We start from the raw sequence: 25,022 nt of genomic DNA on the forward strand, positions 1-25,022 counted from the left end.
GGAAACTGATTGGCACTTGTTCCTTTTGTGCCATCTTTCTAAAAGAATGTGGGTAGTAGGTAATAGGTATGTTAGGGTTAAAAACTGAAATCCTTCATTGTTCAAATCTAATTGATATTTTAATTTACTAGTCTAATCAAACCTATATATCCAAAAGAAAAAAAATTCTCTTTCTTCCTCTCAGTGCTTGCCATTAAATGCTATTCTATTCGATGGCGAAGAACAATTGTGTTAAAAATTGGAAGTCATTGAATCCTATCTTTGTTTTAACTAATATAAGCAGATGGATTTTCGACCTTAACTCCCCCAACCTAGTGCTCTTAATAATATACCCTATAGAGGATGCTTTGATTTTTTGGTCTGAATACCAAGCACTGTTACTTAAAACATCTTGTGGTATAGTGTGTGATGGAAGTTTCTCCTCTTGTATGGCTTGTTGGGTAGTAATTATTTTCTTAAATGGAATATGTGTTTGTTCCTTCTTAATTTCGGATTATATAGGGAGTGCATAGGAATCCAAAACCAGGGGAATTCTCAAAGGGTTGTAGTAGGCTCTTTCTTTGTGGATATTAGTAATGTTTTTAAGCAAATTAACTCTTTAAATGTGGAAAAGAAAAATAGAAGTATGATATCTTTTTTTTTTTTTTTTTGGGTGAAGAAGTATCTATTGTTGACTAGTTAGGTTATGGATGCTGCATAGTCTAATCTTCCTTTATTTTTGCTCTAATGAATTTCTTTTTCCCATTAAAAAAAAAATACTCTTCTTTTATATCTATCATTGATTAGACCTTCCAAGTTCAATAAACATTTTAATAATCCCAATATCATTATCCAAGTTGTTATATCACCTAAACATAGATGCATAGATCCTTCAATAAATACATTTCAATGTTGAGCCCCTCATTATCTTGCCACCTCTTAATTTCTCTCTCCTTTTAGAGAAAAGTTGTTAAACAGTTGATGTTAATTTGCCTCTGACAGTTTTAAAGGGAGGTCCACAATCACAGTGCTGAAGTTTGCACTAGGTTAGGACCTCACGAGGATGGATTTTAGCGGAAAGACTTTGATCAAGCAAGACTTCAAAACAATATGCATATAAAGTACTGATTATATTTCGGTAACTCTATTGATACAATTCTTAAATAGAGAGAGAGGGATTCTACCAAATAACCCCATATTTTTTCCACGAAAATTACCCTCCTAGAGAGAAGTTCTGCAAAGGAAGAAGAAGACCACAAAAGGAATGAATCTATTATCAAAGAGGAGTATCAAAAGCATATTGAAGCAAGCACAAGGGGTCTTCTACTTGGATTAAAACATGCAAGGTATGGACAATCAATGAAGTTTAGAGTGATGCAGAGGATTTGGAACAATTCTTTTTGGAACCTAGTACCACTTCGTGGACTTTGAGTGTTTTTTGGATGTGTATAATTCTCTCCGTCTTATCTTTTTCCAGCTCAGGCCTAGCAACGATGTGGTCCTTTTTGTTAAACAATTAACTTTTGTTACTATAACCAAACATTCCCATACTTTCATCACTGACAAGGACATAGATGTAATTTCCTTACTACAGTAATTAATCTTTTCTTTCTAATAAAAAAAAAGATTTATTATTCTTGAAAGTATTTTCATTTGATGCCACTAATGAGCTCTTTAGTATCAATTTTATTTTTGTTTTTCTGATACCAAAACACTTTTGCATGTGTTTGGTATTATTTATGGACCTGATTTCTATTTAAAATAAATCAGAAAATACAAAACCATAATAATGTCAAAAGGCTCAAGATCCATTTATTTATTATGGTAAATTTTTTTTTTTTTTTTTTTTTTTTTTTTACGCTGATACTTTAATGAGCATAAGCCCCAAGATTGAGGGGTAAAATAGTGCTATCATCTTCTTCCACCTTGTCCTTGCAACCTCATTTCACCCTCCCCACCCCATTCCCTCCACCTCTACCATGTCCCACTAAATTCCAACAAATGGGGCCTTTATATAATTAGCTTGACTCTCGTTAGGCTGTGCAGATAACATGAGAAATTACCAAGCTTCAGAAGTAGGTCGATAAAGAAAATTCCTACGGCATCATAAACCCTGTGAAATGAAGCATGGGATATGCCCATCCCCCTTGTAAAATTTGGTCACCATAAGTAAGGTCCACTAGCCATTGCTCATTCCTCTCTCCTTTTATGAGCTTCAGACAATCTTCAAGACCCAGTCCTCGATCTTGTGAATCTTATAAAGATATATGGGGGGAGTAGGGGAACATAGATTATTTTTCAATGTTCGTGTGCAAAAGAAAAAAGAAAATAACATAACATAAACTTATCAAACAAATTTGCAGTGTGCGTAGATTGGTTGGTTACAAACATAAATTAAGAGAGTATAAACTGGAAAGAATCACCACTGAACTTGAGCAGGACTAATATGGTTTTCTGCAACTTGTTCGATAATCAAATAATAGATATTTATAAACTTTCATCTGTTGTTTAAAAGCTTAATTTCTCCAAGTTACTGTTTCAATCTCTGCTTTGTTTTCCGCCCTCTCCCCTGCCTAGCATTTCATGTTACAATTTTGTGAAGTAATTTTTTTTTTATTATTATAAAAAGAGAAAATATGCATTAAAGAAAAGAAATAAGTACATTGTCCACATTACAATTAGATAAGGTTAGAGCGAAGTAGGCTAAAAGAACAACAACTTCATTGTTAGGCCTGAGCCAAAAAGGGAGGGTGGGGTAATTAAGATGGAAGACGAGTGAAGGGGGAATCCCTTCACACACCACTTAAAATATGTATGGGCTTTGGGGCATGTCTTCTTCATAAAAATGACTAATTTTATTGCTAATTTTCCATAGTTTGGGCTCATTTCTTCAATAATGCTATAATATATATATATATATATATATATGGGAAAAGAAGCCTAGAAGGTAGATTGGTCTCTACACCTAAACACAGGGAGGGATGAAATGATTGCCCCCGCCCCCATGAAAAAAATGGAAGTCTTGTCACTGTTGATGCATTGCATGGGCTCCTATTGGTCTCTACAATGTCTTTTACGGAACACTCTTCCAAAAATATTTACACCTACGTAGTTATAGAATGATTTTTTATTCCATACTCTGTTGGTAGTCATTCAGTTCCACATTGCCTTTTATGGTTGCATTTGGTTGTCATTCAGTTCCAAAAATGATGTATCGTATCAAAAATAAAATTTTCATTTTCTGTGTCAAAATGCCATTTTAAAATAAAAAAAATGGTGTTTGATGAATCTGTTTGTAGAACAATTACATTAGTTGTTCCTCCTTTTTTTTTTTTTTTTTTTTGTTTGTATTTGTATTTGGAACGAAAGGTTTCGTCATTCCACCTTTTTGCATTTCTAGCATTTTTTTCTTCTATTTCCGTTCCAAAAAAACTGAAAAACACCAAGTTGACACCCAAAGCTTTGTTCCCATAGAATGAAAAACGTCAGAAACATTTTTCTGAATGACTACCAAACGTAGCCTACGTCTACTGTGTAGTAGCAGATGGTGATTTTTTTTGAGAGCCTAAGGGAGCGTTTGGTATCGTTTTTGTTTCAGAAACACCGTTTCGTGTCAAAAACAAAAATATCAGTTTATGTGTCAAAAAACTGTTTTTAAACGAAAAAATGGTGTTTCAAAATTTCAGATTTTTATCGGGATTTTTTTTTTTTGTAAAATGGAACGAAACTGGGAAGACGGAACTCCATTTCGTTTTTTCAGTTTTTTTTTTTCACTTTTTGTTCCAAAAAAACAGAAACAGACCATAAGTGCACCAAACAGAAGATTCCGTCTTTTCGTTCCAATAGAACGAAAAAACTCCAGAAACGTTTTTTTAGAACGATACCAAACGGAGCCTTAATAGTAGTAGTTTGCTGACAAAATCTATTCATCGATTTATTTCAAGAAATAGAAATTATACAGGCCCAAGTCCCAACCGGCCTAAGTGAAATAGGCTGATTTGAATAGATGAGCCCCTCCTTTTTCATTCCATCTGCCCTCCTAGGGCTCGTCAGAGGTTCAACGTGAATGGTTGGTCGATGCCTCAAAGGTGCTTCAACATAAAAGCTTCACGAGGATGATCTCGCTGTGCTCTGTACGTAGCATATGAAAAGGAGTAAGCTGTGAATCCGTTAGTCTTTTGTTTTTGGTATAAATTTGCTTTGTCTCTCTATTTTATATAAATGTACAATCGCTGAAGTCTTTCTTTTGCCGATTAAAAGAGAAGGGTTTTGAAGTTTTCATCTAAAAAAAATATAGCAGAAGCTTTCGAGTATGCTACTTCGTTTCAATTTCTACTTTTAGTTAAACAATTAACATTATTCTCTCTGCTTAGGACCGGATTGTTGCTAGTTGTTTCGTTGTTTCATCTCTTCTTTTGGCGTGATTGGTGTAGATTAATCAAGATGAGCCACCAACCTTCAGTGATTCTTGCGACAGCAAGTTATGATCATACCATCCGATTTTGGGAGGCTAAGAGTGGACGATGTTATCGAACTATTCAATACCCAGATTCTGTAAATCCCTGAAACTATTTCTTTTGCCCTTCCTGAATTAGTTTTCTTACATTCTTTACATGACTATGCGGTGCTATGCTGTTTCACATCAATTATTATCGTATCTCTGAGGATTTATATTTTGATTTGGTCTTAATGACTGGACTGGGGAACTTGGCTTTCAATTAGGACTAAAGTCAATGCTTTAAAAAACAGAGTTTTAGCTCCCAAAAACTAGCCCCAAGGTCCTTTTGAAACTGGGAGGATTTTAGAAAGGGTATAAACATTTCCTGGTAATTTGCATGTCTTTTGTGCTAAGATCATGGTTTTAAATTTTTGATGAAATTCTTGGGATTTCCTTCCCCCACACCCCCCCCTCCTTTTTTTTTTTTTTGTTGGGTACCAGGTATAAGAGGTAAGGGAAAATGTTTCGACAGGAAGGAAAGAGAACATAACTAGAAAATAAAAAGAAAGGGAGGGAAGATATGGAAGACAATGGGTAATGTGATGATGAAATGGGAAAGATAAACAAAGTATGGGTGATTATACAAGCAATGACCTTTTCGCTGAACTTTTTATTGTCATCAGGTTGGGTTTTCTTGTGACGTGTTAAACTTGGGCATGGGTGGGTTCCTGTTGATAGATCCATGTCATCCACCCATCTCACTGGTTAAATTCAGCATGAAACAAGTTTTAGAGTGGGAAAAATATGGGTGAGTTTTAAGTTTCATAAAATTACAAAAATGTCTTCTTCTTTGTAGTAGAATCTAGTGGCATTTGTGCAGCTTTTTGTCACTTTCAACTCACTTTTAACTTTTAAGGCACTTCCCTACTAAAGATGGGCTGAAACTTGGCCAGTGAGATGAGTTTGGCATCCTTTTTCATATGATCCCACATGTGGTTGCTGATGTGGCTTGTGAGATGTCCTGACAGATTCAAATGTCGTGAACTGTCATTACTCCAATAAGGGCCCATAAATTATTTTTAACCTTCTCCATTTTCCTTTCATTCTCCCTGGAAATTAAGAACTCTTGTGAAATTTCAGAAAAGTATTTTTTTTTTTTGGGGCCAGTTTGGAATGACACTCAAAACTGAAATTTAAAACCTTGTGTATGACTCATCTTCAATGAACCATAGAGTTTGAAGTAAGACATATAATTTATAAATTAAGGGCAAAATTCATGAAAGTTACAAAGGCATTTTCAAAGAGAATTCTGTTATATTCAGGCAATTGTTTTACTATGTTTTTCGTTTTTTTGTCAAACCTGATTCTCCAATATGATTTGTGCAGCAAGTTAATCGGCTTGAAATCACCCCAGATAAACAGTACCTTGCTGCTGCGGGAAATCCTCATATTCGATTATTTGAAGTTAACTCAAACAGTCCTCAACCGGTTCGTTTTGCTAGTTATTAATATCATTTGTCATTGGGTTTATTTTGTTTACTATCTCTAGTCCATTAACCTTGTTTCTTTGGTTGAGTGGCAGGTGATAAGCTATGATTCACATACTAATAATGTTATGGCTGTGGGGTTCCAATGTGATGGAAATTGGATGTATTCAGGTTCTGAAGATGGCACTGTAAAGATTTGGGATTTGAGGTGATGTTTCTCATGGTGGAAATATCATGTGCTCGTAATTTTCGTTAGGCTTCCTTTTGACAGATAGATCAATTATTAGGAACATTTTTTTTTATTAGCTGAATCTTTTGACCTTGAAGCATGGTTTGACCAAATTTCGTGAAATATTCTAGTTTCGAGAAGTCTCAAAGAGTAACAGGGGTCGACTCTATAGGAATACCATATTTTGACCGAAATTTCAGTCATTTCAACTGATTTCGGCCAAATTTTCAAGATTTCGCCCCCTTATGTCTGGGAATTATAGAAATACTAGAAAACCTCAATTTTTTGGCAAAGTCCTCATTTTGCTACTGAATCAAGACTTGATGGCATCCACTTCAACATTTGGGTGTATTTGAAGTATCATTTGCCAAATTTTCTCATATTTCAAAATTTCCCCCTATATGGCTGTTGTGAACTCGTGATGCACTTTGAGAGATTCTTCTGGGGTCTGAAGTCAAATTATCTTTTTTTGTTTTGTTTTTACAATCCAAGGGGTTCAAATATGTTTGGATATGGTTAAGTAGGGTTTCCTTGAAATTTTGGGCCAAAATCTGGCCGTTTGACCACTGATATGGCTAAACCAAAAAGTACCAGATTTTATTCGAAATTCAACCAAAATAAAACAATTTTTTTGGTTTTGACCCAGGTTGAAATCGAAAACTCGAACTATGCCTTGAAGTGATTTCTACTTTTCCAAGAGCATGTACTAAGCACAAATTTTATTTCATACAAACTGAAAGGCAGTAGTAGACAATTGGATCTGTTGCTCCATTGTTTTCCATTTCCTTGTTATTCTAGAAAATTTAATCCCCCTGTTCCCAGGCCTAATAGATGTTTAAAATACTATGAATAGACACAATGGATAGGTTCAGTTAAGAAATCCTAGGAAAATCAACCATATTTGAGTTCTGTTTTGACTTTGAAGTTGGTGATTTATTCATCCATTATAGGCATATTCCAATGTTTCTTTGAGATCAGCCACTTAACCAACCTCTTGTTCTTCCAATTTGCTTTCGTCTTCCCCCCCCCGACGTAGCAGAGACTGCATAACGTTAACTGGATAGCATGGACAGATTCTAGCCTCCTAGTCATCTGCAAGTAGCTGAATCATCGGTTTCACGATAACTCCCATTGGATGCCGCCTATCAAGCTATAAATTTGTAGACTGCCCATTCCCTGTAATATGCTGAATCATCGGTTCCACCTTATCTTTATACTTCAAGATTTTCCTCCACACCCAAGAGCAACTTTGAGGAGCTTTAACAGTCCAAATTGAGTCTGGTTTAAGATACTTATACTTACCCACTTGACCCAAAGACTTTTTCTGAGGAACTAATCAACTATCCACTAAATTTGTTTCATGATACCTGCAATATTCATGTCTTTAATGCGCTTGATTCCCAACCTCCTTCATGTCTTAAATGCGCTTGGTTCAGAACTGATTCTTCCTTGTTTCCTGTAAGTAGCAGCAGCAGTAGTAAGGTGATTCTTCGCCTGTAGTGTTGTTTTTAAGTTTGGAAAGGTCCTGGTCTGAATCGATTTTGAGAAGAGTTGGTCTCAAGTCTTAACGTAGTTAGGACTGCTGAAACCATGGCTGACTTTCCCTGTTTTAGCTATCTTTTTTTAATTTTCTGCGTTTTCTCTCTTTCTCTCTGTTAGATTAGAGCAATGACTTTATAAGTATGGTGTAATGCCAATTCTTTTCTATTGCTTTATCCCAACATCTTGAGTTCTTGATAATTTTCTTGGAATTGTCAATTATGCTCCAGGTATCAATATAGCAAGATTCTTTTAATTCCTTCAGTACTTGAGTTTGTCTCACAGCTGGTTTCCCCCTTGATTATGACTTCTGGTAATCAACCCGAGAGCTCTTCGTCTAGAAATAATCCAATGGTTAAGCTGCTTGAAATGCAAAAGCAAACCATGGAATTGATGTAGAAACACAACCCTAAAACAATGCAGAAGACAATGGAAAAACAAGAACAAACAATGTACACAGGTTTACGAGGTTCGGCCAGATTGCATACGTCCTCGATGAGATGAGATCTTGCTTCACTATCAATGGAGAATAGGGTTATAACGCTTGTCCTCACACCTCTCAGTATTTCTTGCATTACAGAGAAAGAAACCCTTGCTACAAATATATAGCGAAAAAACCCTAGCTAGGGGAGTTGCCTATCGAGGTGCCTGCACCAGTACTCCCTAGATTAAACTGTGATGGAATACAATACATCGTACACCAACAATTAATGGTAGTATCTCAGACTATTCAAGTCATGAAAGTAATGATTCAGTCAAAGAGTGAAGCAAAAACTTATGCTTGGTGAAAGTTGGAAATCGAAAGGAGTTTCAGCCAATCCTATAGGAGCAGCAAGAAGATCCAATGGCTGGCGTATTTGAAGATCTTCAAGAGATGGCCATGACTGAGATTGAAGCAGATGAATAGATCGATGGTCTGATTGAAGATTTAGAGACCCAACAGCAGATTCCAATCGGATAGACACAACTTGACGATGTTCGTAAAGAGATCGAGATGGTTGAATTTTTTTTCTCTACAAATCTTGGATGTAAGGAAGGCGATCATTGCTGATTTTGATCGTGAGAAGTATAGGATCATCGTCACCTCAAAGCAAATGATTGTGTGGTGAAGATCATCCCTCATTTTAAAACTTGAGTACAAGTTTTTTAAACATTGGGGGAGTCGATGCAGTTTTTTCAGATTGTTCAATTGGGCCTCGGAAGATTTCATTTTGGCCCATGGATGGTTTCTATGGGTCTTGGACCTTTTATTTTTTAGTTTGTTCATGTACTAAAAAATGGTGTACCCAGTGCACAAGGCTCCAGTATTGCAGGGTCTGGGGAGGGGTATATTGATGTGTTGCGCCTCTTTTTAGGTCCATATTTGGGGCCTTAATCCTGTACACTATATTAATTATATGGATAAAATTGTTGGGGTCCCATCTATCTGATTTTTTTTAGCTGGTCATAGAATGTTTGTAGTTATCTTTTGTAGTCAAAGAATTTGGATGGATTTTTTTTTTTTTTTATTTGGTACAACAATGCGGGCTTTTCACTCTCTTCTCTCTAACTGGTAAGATCTCTCTCTTTCTTTCACGCGTTGCTGTTTTTCTTTCATTCTTTGTACAATAGAACAATTACTTTTCCTCTTTTCTTCTTTATTGATTTCACATCCTTGTCCCAACTTAATGAGGTTGGCCACATGGATCCAAACAAAACAAAGTAGGTAAAGACTGCGGTCTAAGTTGAAAAGGTGGATGAAGAGATGAGAAATGAAAAAGATATAAATCCTCAAGATAGATGAAGAATGCAAGATGCAAAATGAAAGATGAAAGTATGGGGGTATGCGGAGAAAGGACACAACCCAGCTAGTAGGAGAAGCGCAGCTAAATGGGGATGGCTGCATAGATCCTTGCTCTCCAATAGGCTCTATCTGAAGTCATACTTGCCACAAGACTCAAACTGTGTATATTATTCCTCACTACTTCTCCTGTGGTCATTTTAGGTCTGACCCTAGCTCTTTTAGCTCCTTCAATCTGTATCATATTACTCTTCCTTACCGGGGTATCCTTAGGCCTTCGTTGAACATGCCCATACCACCTCAAACGAATTTCTTAGAGCAACCCTGAACCAGCTCTAATGCATTCATTCCATACTTTATCCTTCATAGTTTTTCCACACATCCATCTTAGCATCCTCATCTTTGCTACTCATAGATTTGCAATGATACTTTTTAACGGCCCAACATTCTTCCCCATACATCATGGCTGGTCTTATAACGGTCCCATAAAACTTCTCTTTAAGCTTTAAAGGTATACATCGATCACACAATACTTCAGATGTACCTCTCTACTTCATCCACTCCCCTTTAATTCTTTGAGAAACATCATCCTCTATGTCACCTTCTTTGCTTATGATTGATCCCAGATATCTAAAATAATTACTTTGCGGTATCTCCCTTTCCTCATTTTCACTATTCCATTATCCGTTATACCTCATATACCCCGTCCTTATTCTACTAATCTTAAAGCCTTGTGTTTCCAAGGTTGATCTCCATAGCTTTAACTTGGCATTAATCCCTGCTTTTGTCTTATCCCACCAGAACGATATCATTTTCAAAGAGCATACACCACGGGACCTCATCTTGAATGCTCTTGGTTATCTCGTCCAATATAAGTGCAAATAGATAAGGGCTTAAGGCAGATCCCTGATGTAATCCAATTGTAATTGGGAATGCCTTGCCTTGCCTTGACCCCTCACGGATCTCACACTAGTCACCATGCCCACATATATATCCTTAATTACATCCACATATTTACTCGACGCCCCTATCTTCATTAGAAAATGCCGGATTAAGTCTCTAGGTACTCTATCATAAGCTTTTTCTAGGTCAGTAAAGACCAGATGAAGATCCTTTTTACTTTTTATATATCTTTCCATGATCCTCCTCAATAAGTATATAGCTTCGTCGTGGATTTATCAGGCATAATCCAAATTGGTTCGCCATGATCCGCGTCTCTCTCCTTAGACAGGCTTTAATAAGTTTTTCCCAAAGTTTCATAGTGTGGCTCATTAGCTTTATGCTTTTATAGTTATTGCAGCTTTGGAGATCCCATTTATTTTTGAGATCGAGACTACAATATTTCTCCATTCATCAGGCATGTTCCTTGTGTCCATAATCCTATTAAATAGACTGGTTGGCCAATATACCCTACAAACTCCTAGGGTTTTCCACATGTTAATTAGGATATCATCTGGGCCTGGTGTTGTGCCTGCTTTCATCTTTCTTAAGGCTTCTTTAACTTCTGCCATACTAATCTTTCATACATATATATGCCATGTGGTGTCTTATGGAATACTACAATTGTCTTAGTCAATTATGCTCGAATTATCTCCAGTCAAAAGGTCACATGATGTAGATCGTAGGAACAAGGCCCCAAAACCAGTCCAGACCGGTTGTGGGAGGGAGCTTGGTCTGATGTGGCTTGGTTCTTGGTTCTTGATTGGTTCAACCTAGGGACAGCTTACGTGGAGAAGACTTGAAGAAGATTGCCTTTTAATTCGTGGGCCCCATGGCTAGCTGGCATACATGAGTTTAAGCTGCAAGATTTTAGGAAATCTTTGATTGATGTAGTTTCCATTTACATATTTCCTTGTAATAGTTGGGAAGATGTTATCTAGCTAGTTTCTAATTTTAGTTTTTACTTTTAGAAAATAGGATTCTAATTTATTGGGTTTCTATCTTTGTAAAAGGGAGGGATTTGATTTGATTTGTAATTAGTTTCCAAATAGGATAATATCTAGTTGTAAGGGGGTTCCTTTCCTTTCCATGCAAGGAAGGACCCAGTTTTGTAATTAATTTGAAAGATATAAAGAAGGAAGAAGGCTGATCTACAACCCACAAATTGATGAAGAAAAAAAAAAGAAAAAAAAAGTGAGATGCAGTGAGGTGAGAGACCTCGTGGGTGAGATGACAGGGAAGAGTGAGATACTCGACTCAACCTATTCCCGTTCCCCACCTATCTTCTTCTCTTCTACTTTTTCTGTTTATTTTTTCATCTTTAATTTCTGTTACTAGTTTCCTGACACCATCTGTTCAGGATTTCTAGACAGCAAGTTTCTTGGAGATTCTATCAACTATTGGAATATCGATATTTCCGTAGGGATGGTTTTGGTCTGAATCAGCTCCTACATTATTTGGTATCAGAGCTATGGCTGGAACGAATCCCAACCAATATTTCTTGGAGGATGTGATGCAATCTCTCCAACAACTGATTGAAAGAATGGACACTATGGATCTTAAGTTTGAGGAAATCAAGGAGACTACGGCTGCCCAATCAGCCCCTCAAATGGCGGTGAATGCTAACCCTAATTCTCAGAGAAGGTTCACATTCCAAGCATGAAGAAATGTACCAGCCTGTACGTATGCTGGAGGTGAGGACTTTGACGAGAATGAAGAACACCACTTCCCCGGTGATGATGTGCACAAAGTGAAATTGGAACTGAAGGAGTATAACGGGAAGCATGATCTTCTCTACTTCCACTACTGGCTGAATGCATTGGATGATTACTTTCGATGATTCCACATGTCTGAGGAGAGGAAGTCCAACTTGCTATCACCAGGCTTAATGCAAGAGTAGATTACAAGTAATTAACTTCGCAGTTTATAACCTCAAACAATACAAATATGAGTAAGAAACAAAGAAATAATATCATCAAATAAATCCCCAAGGATACAATACCCATATAGGAGCAAAATCAGCCCAAAACCTAACCCGATAGGAGAGAGGAAGACCTGTTATAGAGCTGGAGAGAGAGGTGCGGCCAGGGCTGTAGGAGTCCGATTGAGTTGCACTCTTGGGCATAGATAGTCCCTAGGGAGGGTACAAAAACCCCAAAGTTGAGAGGATTCTGATGGCTAGTTGTGAAGTTACAAGCTTTCTTGATTTTCTGACCTAGAAGAGAAAACTGAGAAAAACCTTCAAGAACAGCAGCTGAATGTTTCCAACAGTGACTAGGTAAGGATCGTGGGACCCTTATGAGGCATAGAATACCCTGATTGAAGACTTGGCTGAACAGAGTACAGAAGAGAGAAAGAGAGGAGATCGATCTCTCTCCTATTTCCACTAGGATTGCAGATCGGTTCTGATTTCTAGAGACTTTTATCAGAATCTGAATTATGTTTCTTGAATGTTGCAGCAAATAAAATAAAAAAGAAGAATAAAACAGATGGGGGGTTGAGAAGGGTGAAAGAGAATAAAGGAAGTGGCTATCTCAGCCTGGGCTTCTCACCCACAGCAATCTCAGCTGCTCTAAGCATTTAGTTGCAAACTTTCTTTCATAAATGCAAACTTTCTTTTATTCAAATCTGTCCAATAATGGTACATATGCCTCTCTATTTATGGAGGGGAAGTTTACAATCATACTAATACTAGGAGCTAGTTTCCTAATAGGACTAGACACTCATGCTACAACTAGGAGCTAGTTTCCCAATAGGAGTAGACACTCCTACTACAAATAGGAATTCAAAATAGGACTAGGACTTGACTTTATGACTCCAACATAGAGTAGGACTAACTAACTAATAGTCCATATAGGACTTTACAACCAACTAATGGTCTAATGAGCCTTTATTGAATTAAATAGCAACTAATTAAACTAATGAATAAAATCTCGTTTTCCTACCTTCTACCCATATTTTAGGCCTATTAAAGTGGCCAATTTCAAAGAAAATCCATGGGATAAAGGCCCAACACATACATAACAGAACCCAAGACTTGTTTGCAGTAAAATAAGCCTAAGTGACTTCTCGACCATGTATTGACATGTTTCGACCAAATTCGACGAAGTTTCCCATATTTCGACCGAAAGATGAGAAATTTCAACCAAACCAACTGATTTGACCCTTTGGGTGGAACTAGGTCTTATATAAGTTAGTTTGAAAAGAAACCCAAGCCTTCTATTAGTAGAATTCGACCTTCTTTTAGTTTTTTCTCCTAGAAGTGGGAAACTTGGGGATACAGTGGAGATTTTCATTTTTTACCTAACAAAGTTGAATCTAAGGGTGGTTCTTGCTTCATCTAGGTTGGGATACTTATTTGATGTTGATGATGCATCTTATAGATGGAAAGCTACGACATTTGCAATGGTACGCAACTCATGTGATGGAGCCGCCTATACACTACTTGGAATTGACTTTTGACTGTTGAATGCTGAGAGATAACTCATGATGATGTAATATTTTTATTTATTTTGGATCATTTGGATTATGTATTATGTATTGTTGTAGATTGTAGACTATATAATTATGTAGCATAGTTTTGGAATTTCAGTCAACAACTCAGCGTAATGATTACCGAACCTTTGGTTCACCACACAAGTATGACTTTATGTGTATTTTTTATGAAACCAATGATGTGAATGTGTTAGGAATGTCTAAAATAGGATGCACACAAAAAATAGGCAAAAAACATTGTTTGGGGGTCGAAACCTACGTTTCCACCAAACTGGGAAAAAATCTCTGGTTTCCTCGAAAATTTTCAGGTTTTGACCAAAATTTCAGTCTCCCCAAGGGTCGAAACCTAGTCGAAACCCGATACTTTGAACCTTGGGTGGAACTTTCGTCTTTGAATGCATGTATTGAAAAGTCCATGGAGGTGGAAGACTTAATCAAATCAGCTTTTAGAAGATATAACCAGCGCATTGAAACTAAGAGGCCGTTTGCACCAAATAAACCTAGTGGATTCACTACCCGAGCTCCACAAGTCACAAAATAAGGGTAAGAGTCCTATGGTTGCGGGAGAGAGAATGAATTTGAAGTGCGTCCATTGTGGTGGTATCGACATTATGCTAAATTCTGTCCTAAGCATGAAAGAGCCAATTCCATCATCACTATAGTTGATACGAATCCGGACATACAAGTCCATGAACCCCAAGATGATGATTGGGCTGTGAATGCCGCCGTTGATGGAACGGAAGGTGAGTATGAGGCTGAATATGCACAAGAATATGATTATCCATATACTACTATTAATGTGGTTGCAAAATTCTGGTTGTCGAGGCGAAGGGTGAAGATTGGAGGAGACACAATATCTTCTATACATTGATATCTAGTGGACCTCACAAGGCTCAAGTTATTGTGGACAGTGGGAGTTGCGTGAATGTAATGTCTCAAGCCTTTGTGATTGAGGGACAGCTCAAGACCGAACCCCATTCACAACCCTACAAGGTGTCACTTCTTGATAATGACACCATGGCTGTAAATCAGCGATGTTATGTGCCATTGAAGATCTCAGGGTATGAAGAGAATGTGTGGTGTAATGTTATCCCTATGGTTCTAACTGATTTGTTGCTTGGGAGACCGTGGATATATGACAATAATGTCTTGGTTGGTGGTACCAAGAACCAATGCTTCTTCGATCATAACAGCAAGCCCCTTACATTGAATCCACTCAATATACCTCAAGTGAAGGCTAAGTTGAGGGCTGACCAAGTAAGTAGACAATAGGTTTTGAAGTCTATCCAGAAGACCTCTCCAAAGAAGCTACTGACCCAAAGAAACAACCACACAAAGCAAACATAAGCAAGGGACACATGGTTGATAAGAAGTTGTGCATGCAGCCCCATAGAGAGTTCTTGGCTACGAGTGAAGAAACATGTCTGATCTTAGCCCTTGTGACAAAGGAAGTTGAGCTGGCGACGCAGATTAATCACCAAAAAAAGGCTTATTTTATTAGGATTAAGCCTAGGGTTGGGTTCCATAGACATTGGGCATTTGATCCCATGTGTTTTGAGTGTAATAGACCACTTTTATGGGTCTAAAAGGGGGGCTCTAAGATTGAGTACGGGATTACTAGTTAGTTTCATTTACTTGTTAGTTTCCTTTTTAGCCTTCATATTCTGTAGCATCTCCATAATAGAAACTAGGGTGGGGGTGTTGTTCTCAGCCATGCTCTGATACCACTTAATGTAAGACTAGATTTGACAAACCAAACTAGACCCAAAATTGCAGGATTTTTTTTAAACCAAAGAACAACCACATAACCTCCTCAATAATCCACAACAGATTGATACACCAGCAAAAATCAGACCACAGAAAAGAGAGAAACAATAGCTATCGATCACAATATTCAATGCTATCGAGCCCATACTTCAGTAGATCAAATAAACTAAGATCCAGCAGTATTAATAAGATGCAGCAGTCCCAAAGCAACAGCAGAAAAATAGCGGAACAGAATTAAACAGTTCAGCTACCGATTCTGTTTAAATTCTGGCAGATTCACTATAGGACAAAAATCTGGAGATTTTGAACATCTCTCTACTGGCAGCTTAGAATCAGACCTTTGGATCGATCCACAAGGGAGTATAGGGGAACAATCAACCTCAATTTGGGGGCTAAACAGTGGCTGGACCTGACTCCAGCAGAAGAGGCCGAAAGGTGTATTTCAGAATTTCTGGGCAGAAAAGTTGCAGTATAAATACCTGTGTTGCAGCAGTGTAAGATTATGAGAAGAGAGAGAATACTTGAAGAAGAAGAAAACACTTGTAGTAGATCCTCCTGGGCTTCCCACCGCAAGGAGCCGAATGGATCAAACACCACTCCCTTCCACTGTGATCAAACACACAGCAGTCTCAGCAGAGACATAGCAGCAAGCTTCTTTTTTTCATTCATAAATCGTGGCTCTACTAATGAGAGCTCTCCTTTATTTATAATAGTGATGGGGGGTGTTTACAAAATAGAAAGTCAAAAGCTTCTAAATATTGACTTACTAAACTACTTACATGTAGTTACTAAAATTGGAAATTGTACTACTAACATGTAGTTACTAAAACTGGAAATTGTACTACTAACATGTAGTTACTAAAACTGGAAATTGTAAACTAATGAAATTAGAAACTAACTTAAAACAGGAATTAGAAACTAATTAGAGGACTGAAATTAAAACTAAATAACCCCATCAATCCCCAACTAAAAAGGAAACTAATAAGAAAACGAAACTAACTAGTAGTCCCGTATTCAATCTTAAAGCCCGCCTTTTAGACCCATAAAAGTGGTCTATTACATTCAAAACACATGAGATCAAAGGCCCAACATATATGGAACCCAACCCTAGGCTTAATCCTAATAAAATAAGCCTTTTTGGCGATTAATCTGCATCAATTCTCCTCTTCTTGAAAAAATTAGTCCTCAAATTTTGCAATGATGAGGGGGAAACAACATATGCGTAGTAGCTTTAACCATTACCAAACAAAATTCAGATTGCTTTTAGACTTTTGGAAAGTAGTTTTCAAGGCGTGGAACTTTCTCTTCAAAGAACCATGATGGCATAAAGAATTTAGTATGTTTGACACCTGAATTGACACCTGCCGTGAATGTCGTTTGTATGGACTCATCAACATTGGCAACCTTCTCAGCAAGGATTGGAGGAACAAGCTCTTCCTTTTCATCATGAATCTCAAAGACTTGTTGTGGAGTGATCTCAACCACTACATCATCGTCCACGGCTTCAATATCGTCTACTATGATCTCTTTAATATAGAACTCTTCAGTGGAATCTTCTAACTCTTGACCTTCTGTTTTTGAAATTTCAAGAACTATCTCTTCTTTTGTAACCTGGACTTTGGGTTCTTTTGGTTATCTTCACTTCCCATAGAGGAGCTGTGGCTCTTGGGGGTGCTGAAGTGTTAGGTTTAGTGGTTGGAAAATTTTTCTTGACCTCCCCAGCTTGGTAACCAAACCTTCTACCTGGTTGTGTTATAAGTTCTTCTGCTCGAAGAGCCTTGTTAAAGCAATCTCTCACTGTATACACATTAGCAACACCAATCTCCCTATTAATTTCAACTCGCAATCCCAATCGAAACCGAGAAAGTAATTGCCTCTCATCCCTAATGCCTGTGTGAGAATAAAGTGCATCAAATTTGTTCATATACTTTGCCACAGTTATTTTCCCCTGACGAAGAGAGTTCAGTTGGTCTTGTATGCGAGCCTTAAAGTTACATGGCAAGTACTTGTCAGACAGTTCTTGCTTCATCTCAGTAGGTTCTCTACCACGGTCTTCCAGTTCACTCTCATAGGTTCTCCACCAATCACGAGCAGCCTCAACTAGCTTACCACGAGCTAGTTTAATTTTTCGTTCCTCAGATAAGTCATAGTAGTCAAAGTAGTTATCCAATGCAGCTATCCAATCATAAAACACTTGAGGGTCATACCTGCCATTATACTCCTTGAGGTCAAGCTTGACCTTCTGTGAATCTCTTGAGTGTCTGTGATATGTAGGTCGTTCATTGTCAAAGTAACCTCTCATATATTCTTCAAAAGTAGGTTGCACTACAGGAATCCTTTGTGGTCCTCTCAGATTAGGGTTAGGTCTTCTGTTTGCTAACTGAGTAGCTATGTTCAACGGAGCTTCCACCTCAGGTGGTGTATGAGAGCCACGGTTAGGTTGTTGTGGTTGGGTCTCCACAGTCAACAACCTTGTATTCAATTCAGCCTTCAATTCAGTGCCGGTGAAAGAGGTGTCACATTCTCAACCTATTAGAGACTTGCTAGTTGATTTTTCAGATTTGGTGCCCGATGAGCTGCCGGATGAACTACCACCTATGAGGGACATACAACATGCTATTGATCTAGTTTTACCAAACCTGCCCAATTATTGTCTCAGCCCCACCGAGCATGCCGAGCTCAAGAGACAAATAGATGGCCTTTTGCAAAGGGGTTTTATAGTAGAGAGCATGAGTCCGTGTGTTGTACCAGCCCTGCTGACTCCCAAGAAGGACATATCATGGTGTTTGTGTATTGATAGCCATGCCTTCAATAAGGTCACTGTAAAGTAGAGATTTCCCATTCCCCGTTTGGAAGATATGTTGGACATGTTAACGAGAGCAATTATTTTTTCGAAGATTGATTTGCGAAGTGGGTATCATTAAATTAGGATCCACCCTGGGGATGAATGGAAAACAACATTCAAGACAAAAGAAGGACTATACGAATGGAAGGTTATGCCCTTTGGTCTCACCAATGCACCTAGTATCTTTATGTGTGTGATGACTCAAGTGTTACGTCGCTTTATTGACAAGTTCCTTATGGCGAACTTTGATGACATATTAATTTACAGCAAAACACAGTTGTGTGATGAGGGTGTTATGGGAAGAGAAGCTCTACATCAACTTGAAGAAGTGTTCCTTCATCTTACCCAAGGTTGTATTGCTTGGTTTTATTGTGCCCTCTCAAGGGGTAGAAGCCGACCCTGAGAAGGTTAAGAGTGTCGTAGATTGGCTTATTCCTAAGACTTTGACGTATGCTCGAAGTTTCCACGGCCTTGCCTCATTATACTGAAGTTTAATACGGAATTTCAACGCTATTATGGCACCTATCACGGAGTGCACAAAAGGAGGGAAAACGCCATTCCAATAGACCCCAGCTGCAACAAAAGCATTCAAGATGATCTAACAAAAGATGATAGAAGCCTCGGTGCTCAGACTAACAAATTTTGATCTAATGTTTGAAGCGGCTACCGATGCATCCCATGTTGGGATAGGAGGAGTGCTTATGCAAGCTGGTCGTTTGATTGCCTTCTACAGTGAAAAGTTGAATGATGCAAAGAGAAGGTATTATACATATGATTTGGAGCTATATGCCATTATACAAATTCTCAAGCATTGGAGACACTTTTGATAGGCAAGAAGTTCATACTCTATTCGGGCCGCAAGGCACTCAAGTATTTGCATTCACAAAAGTCCATTAGCAATCTCCATGCTAAGTGGATCTCTTATTTGCAAAAGTTTGTATTTTCCCTCAAGTACAAAGTTGGAAAAGAGAAGTATTCGGAAAATTACAACAAGGTGATCGAGACGACATGTATTCCATCCACGATGGATACCTATTTATGGGCACACGTCTTTGTATCCCAAATACCTCTTTGAGGCATCACTTGGTTCTAGCGTTATATGGGGGAGGAATGGGTGGACACTTTAGCAAGGACAAGACATATTCTACGATGGTGGATTTATACTATTGGTTTCATTTGCAAAGGGATATTCAACATGTCATCCAACGATGCCGTACTTGTTAGCTTGCTAAAGGAGAAAAAAAGAACGCGAGTTTGTACACTCTGCTGCCCATTCCGCATGCACCTTGGCTAGACATAAGCATTTACTTTGTCCTTGGCTTACCACCTACCTAGTAGAGGTATAACTCTATATTTGTTGTTGTGGATCGTTTTTCCAAGATGGCACATTTCATCCCGTGTGGGAAGACACTAAGTCACCTAGTCAAACTCTTCTTCAAAGAGTTAGTGCGTATATAGGGTTTGCTACAGTTTATTGTTTCTGATAGAGATGTGAAGTTCATGAGTTACTTCTAGAAAACTCTTTGGCTGAAGACCAACACAAAGTTGAAGTTTTGTATGACGATCTATCCCTAAACTGATGGTCAAACTGAATTTGTGAATATAAGCCTTGGCAATTTTCTTTGTTGCCTAGTTTATGATCATGAGAAGTTGGCCTTTTATTCTTGACATTACTCAATTTGTATACAACAGTTCCGTCAACCACACTATTGGTCGCACACCTTTTGAGGTTGTTCTTGGTCTTCAACCTCAACGATCGGTTGACATGGTACCGATGCACCTCATGCCCGTGTTAGTGTTGAAGCGGATGAGTTCCTTAGGCATATCACGGAGGTACACACTGATGTTCGTCTTCGCATTGTTGTTTGTAATGAAGGCTATCAAGCAACCTCTAACCGGCATCGCCGCTATGTGGAGTTTCAACCTGTGTGATATGGTTATGGATCAAATACCACTTGAACGATTTCTTCCTGGTATCGTGCACAAGCTCCACCCTCGGAATATGGGTCCTTGCAAGGTCTTGAAGCACATTCGTCCCAATGCCTACATGTTGGAGTTGCCTCCTACTATGAAAATCAACAATGTTTTCAACGTTGTCGATCTTACACTCTATATGGGCCACCATTTCGATGATGGAGATATGGAGCAACATTGAGGATTCCCCAATTTGTGACCTCAATAGACGATGTTATTGAAGATTTCCTTGACAATAAATTCACTGCTGTTCGTGGTGGAAATGGTTACTACTCGTTCCTCGTCAAATGGAATGAACGCCCTGAAAAAGACAGCACTTGGATCCACGCCGATGATTTTCAGCGTCTTGATATAGATCTCTATGAGCGCTACATGTCCATCCATTCTTTGGAGACGAATGATTCTAAGAGGGGGGGATTTGATGTAGATCCACATCTTGGACTTCAGTATCGAAGGAGAATGAAGAAGACAGACCAGCCAGCTTTGGGCTGTATCAAGCCTAGCTGGTCCCCATATTTTTCGAAACTTTGCTGGCCACATTAGCAACCATCGACCAGCAAAGGATGACCCTTGTTATTGCATATTGGTTTCCAGTTGTTAGACTTCTAGAAGCTTTCTCAGTTGCCATCAAACCAGCCTGTTTACAGCTGTCCAGAAGTTTGCTTTATGGCTTGCGATCCCAAGTACACCTGTGATTTTTGTTTTATGGTTTTGATTGGTCAAAGATACTTAAGTTGTTTTGCCTATAAGTTTTCTTAAGTTACTACAAGTTATGGACTAGATGCTAATATGTGTTAGTTTCCTATTCGGGAACAAGTTGTTATTTAGTAAGTTTTGGACCTCTATTTAAAGAGAGGCTGCTGTAACACAAATCACAATTGAATGAATGAAGTTTATGCAGCAATTGCTAGCTCCCAAATTCCTGAAAGAGGAAGTACAACAAATGAGATAGCTGTGGGTGCGATGCCTAGTCTGAGGTAGCAAATCCCACCCATATCTTTCTTCTCATCTCTTCTTCTTCTAATTTCTGTCATTGCATGCTGTGAGAGTCATTGTGAGATAAATCGAAACCTACTTGAAGACCTAAACAAGGATTGAAGTCAGCTTGAAGACCAGTCCAAAACTCCAATGTCGATTTCAACTTGTCAGGGTTTTTGGGCTAAATTGACAGAGCTCTTTTCTCCAGATCTTCCCAGCATCTGTGAACCCCCTTTTGAGGGATTGAAGGCCACTCCTAGAGCCCCCTTTGACCAGGACTTGAGGCTGATATGGCCAGCCAAAAGGGTGCCGCAGGTTTTCTCCACTTAGCCTGCTGAAACCCTAATTCTGCTAAGGGTTGTTTGTTGGTTCTGCTATCCTGTTCCAGAGCTGCTCAGTTGCTGTCAAGGACTTTCCAGCAGTACTTTGAAGACCCTTGTGACCAGGTTTGCCAACCATAAAGCTTCCTTGCCTGTGAGTGTCAATTCAGCTTTTCTCTTAGGCTTTTTTGTTGGCTTACTTGATCTCTAAGTCTGAAATCTGAACTGATAGTGGTTGAAGGTTGTTTATCTTATTGGAGCTTAATTAACTAGTCTAAACTAGCTCTACATTATCACATATATACTCATCCCATCTCTTTACAATGTCCTCATCTCTTATTGGAGCTTCTTGTCTCTCATCTTAGCTATATCTTATATATAGCTTTTTCCCCTTCTCTTGTGTTAGTTTGATATAGAGATCTTCATATTTCTTTGCTCTAGCCATTCCCATAATCTTTCTAGCTTTGTTTCTGACATCATAATACATCTTTTATCCTCTCTATCCTTAGTCCTTTGCCAAGTCTTAAAACAATCTTTCTTGGTCGTAATGGCTGCCTGAACCTCATCACCCACCACCAGGTCTCCCTAGGGGCCTGACGACTACCCCTCGCTTCCTCTAGCATATCTTTGGCAACTCTTTTTATACAAGGCATCATCTCGTTCCACATCGCCTTGGTGTCTCCCACATAGTCCCTACTTTCCTTGTCTGACCACATTATCAGTAAAAGTCCTTAGGGGCTCCCCTTTTATTCTCCACTACCTTATCTTAGGGGATATAGTCTCCCTCCTCTATGTTCCTGTGTACTGAGGCGCATTTCCAGGACTGCCAGTCTATATTGGATTACATATTTTCTAGTGTCTTACTAATCTTCTATAAAGTGTGACCTTCAGATCTGAATTATTCTCTCCATGGATTCTGACCATTTGATCTAATGCCGGATCTGTCCAACATAATATTCCAGATCTGTTGCCCTTCTTTCTCGAGTCTCAACAAATCATAGCCTTAGATCACTCTTGGGCCCATTACCTGCAGGTCAATCAGATCTAATCGATTTGCATTGAAGAATCCTTAATCTAGTCTTAAATCTTAAGAAGTCTATTGCTAGTAGGATTCAAGTGGGCGTAACAGGGCTTGATGACATTTTTCATCATCGCTAACTTGCCATGTGGCAAAGAGGGCTGATGGTCGGTCTGTCTATGTAATCCATGACCCCACACCCATCTCACAGGTCGGTTTCAATTGAAAACAAGTATTGCAGATGTCCCCATATTGAGTTTAAAGTGAACATGGAATTACAGAAATGCCACCATAGTCCATTATTTTAATTTTGTGAAACTTTATTTTTTTTTGTAGGCACTCTTCTAATTTTGTCCAGTTTTCTGATTTTTCTTTCGAAATTTTAATTCAGATCCTGGTTCTAAGTGTGGTCGCAGCCTATGTGATCATCTAGAATTTATTGTACAATGTGGACCCCACAAGTTACTGGTAAGCTTCTGGAATCTATGGAGCTTCTGTTATGACTTGCGTTAGACATCCTGGTTTAGGTAGAATTCGGCTCCCATGAATAGGAACTACCGTATTTCTCTTTCACATGCTCTTTGCTTTCTCTGGAAACTGATGCTAACTTCTATCTACATGCTACTCTGGATCATGGAAACAGCTTGTGAGAAGATTACTGACTGACATTCATCTTCAAAATGATCACACTGTCCCCAGTCCATGAAACTTAAATTCTGCTACTTAATCTTTCCAAGATGCAGATATGACCTCGTTAGGATTGATGTGACAAAGGCCCAGAGATTTCAACCTTTAGATGGGCATGCCCACATGGATCTTTTGATGGGTGCCCAAAGTGTATCTTTGGATGGGCTCACTTAGTTGCAACGTGGAAGGGTGACTTGGAAATTCCATCTGTCAAATATCTAGGAATGGTCTATATTGGCCACTTTTCAAATTGAAGACTCAAATTCTATCATATACCCTCCCATGTTTCATTTATTGGCATGCACCTCTTGGTAGGCCAAGCATTGGCACACACCATCTTGATAGTCCTCAATTTCCAATGTTTTAGTTTTGCTACTTGGCTGATTCCACTTGGGATGAAACCTAGCATGTGAGCAGGGGACCTTGGGATTTACTTGTCCACAAATTTCAGCCCCATCGGAGGCTTGCAACGTGGCAAAATTCAGTTACTTTCCAGAAAAAAACCATGCTTATTAGTCGGGGGAAAAAAAAAAAAACATAGTCCTATGTCCTCTCAACATGGGCTCACCCTCATTGTGCTGCATGAACAGAAGATGTGGCTATTCCGACCATTGGAGAGACAGTACATGGTCTGGATTAACCCTGTGTCAGATTTTAAACTCAAATTCAATCAAATAACCTATGACACTTTGATCACTACAGTGCACTGTCCCAGGCTCCCAGCGTCCTAGACTTTCCAAGTTCTGTTGCCACTTGGCATACTCCTTTTAGGCTGAAGTTGACACGTGAGCAGTGGATCTTCGAGTCTACCTGTGCACAGTAAGTAGGCCCATCTGATCTGCCATAATATTTGGGCTGTGTCGAAAAAGGCTCTCCATGTAGAAAAAATTCATGCTAATTATTATTGTTATTATTGTTAGTACTACTACAACTATTGTTTTTGTTATTCTCATTGTTATTATGATTTGGCTACCTAAGCAATGTCCCTAATTCCGAATTAAGCACGTGTTTAATTCTCACCCTTCGACAAAGTTGTGAAAGCCTTTCTTGCTTTTTAGATACTACTAATACTCTCTCTCTCGCTCTCTCAAATTTTTAATTTGTGGTTGCTAGACCATTCCATGATTATAAGTTCATTCATACCGGACCAGCCTAGAATAGGGTTATGTACATTCTCATTATGAAAAGGGTCATTTGAGCATATGTAATAGAGACTACGTTTGCATATGGATCCCTATGTTGTCACATTCCATTTAGGATTAGGACCCTTTTATCATGCATTTTTTTTTTTTTTGTTCCTTCTAATTTTATTCTCATTGTTTATCACTTTCAGGGCTCCAGGCTGTCAAAGGGAATATGAAAGTCGTGCAGCTGTCAACACTGTTGTTCTACATCCAAATCAGGTCAAGCTTTCTCACTTCTTGGACAGTAGTGAAGATACATTGGGCTATGATAATGATAAAATGATGCAAATAAAGGGTTTGCAAAAATTGAGTTATGAATGCTCGATGTCTCTGTTTCTTTTTTTTTTTTTGGATGAATAAATA

At 38.5% G+C, this 25,022-nt stretch overlaps 1 protein-coding gene across 5 annotated transcripts in view; it reads left to right on the top strand.

Moving 5' to 3' along the window:
• Positions 1-3,957: 3,957 nt before the first annotated feature.
• LOC122075858 (target of rapamycin complex subunit LST8) overlaps positions 3,958-25,022 on the top strand; it is a 74,391-nt gene continuing 53,326 nt past the window's right edge. The window contains exons 1-5 of one of the 5 annotated variants that reach the window (XM_042641032.1): positions 3,958-4,112; positions 4,413-4,533; positions 5,804-5,905; positions 6,000-6,112; positions 24,809-24,878. In XM_042641032.1, the coding sequence (XP_042496966.1) occupies positions 4,423-4,533; positions 5,804-5,905; positions 6,000-6,112; positions 24,809-24,878 (396 nt within the window). In that variant the 5' untranslated portion in view covers positions 3,958-4,112; positions 4,413-4,422. Of the gene's footprint in view, positions 4,290-4,412; positions 4,534-5,803; positions 5,906-5,999; positions 6,113-24,808; positions 24,879-25,022 lie in introns of all 5 variants that reach the window. The other 4 variants (XM_042641034.1, XM_042641031.1, XM_042641030.1 and 1 more) reach the window with 4 other exon arrangements.

The sequence above is a fragment of the Macadamia integrifolia genome, chromosome 4 (assembly GCF_013358625.1).
Source record: "Macadamia integrifolia cultivar HAES 741 chromosome 4, SCU_Mint_v3, whole genome shotgun sequence".
NCBI classification, from domain to species: Eukaryota; Viridiplantae; Streptophyta; class Magnoliopsida; order Proteales; family Proteaceae; genus Macadamia; species Macadamia integrifolia.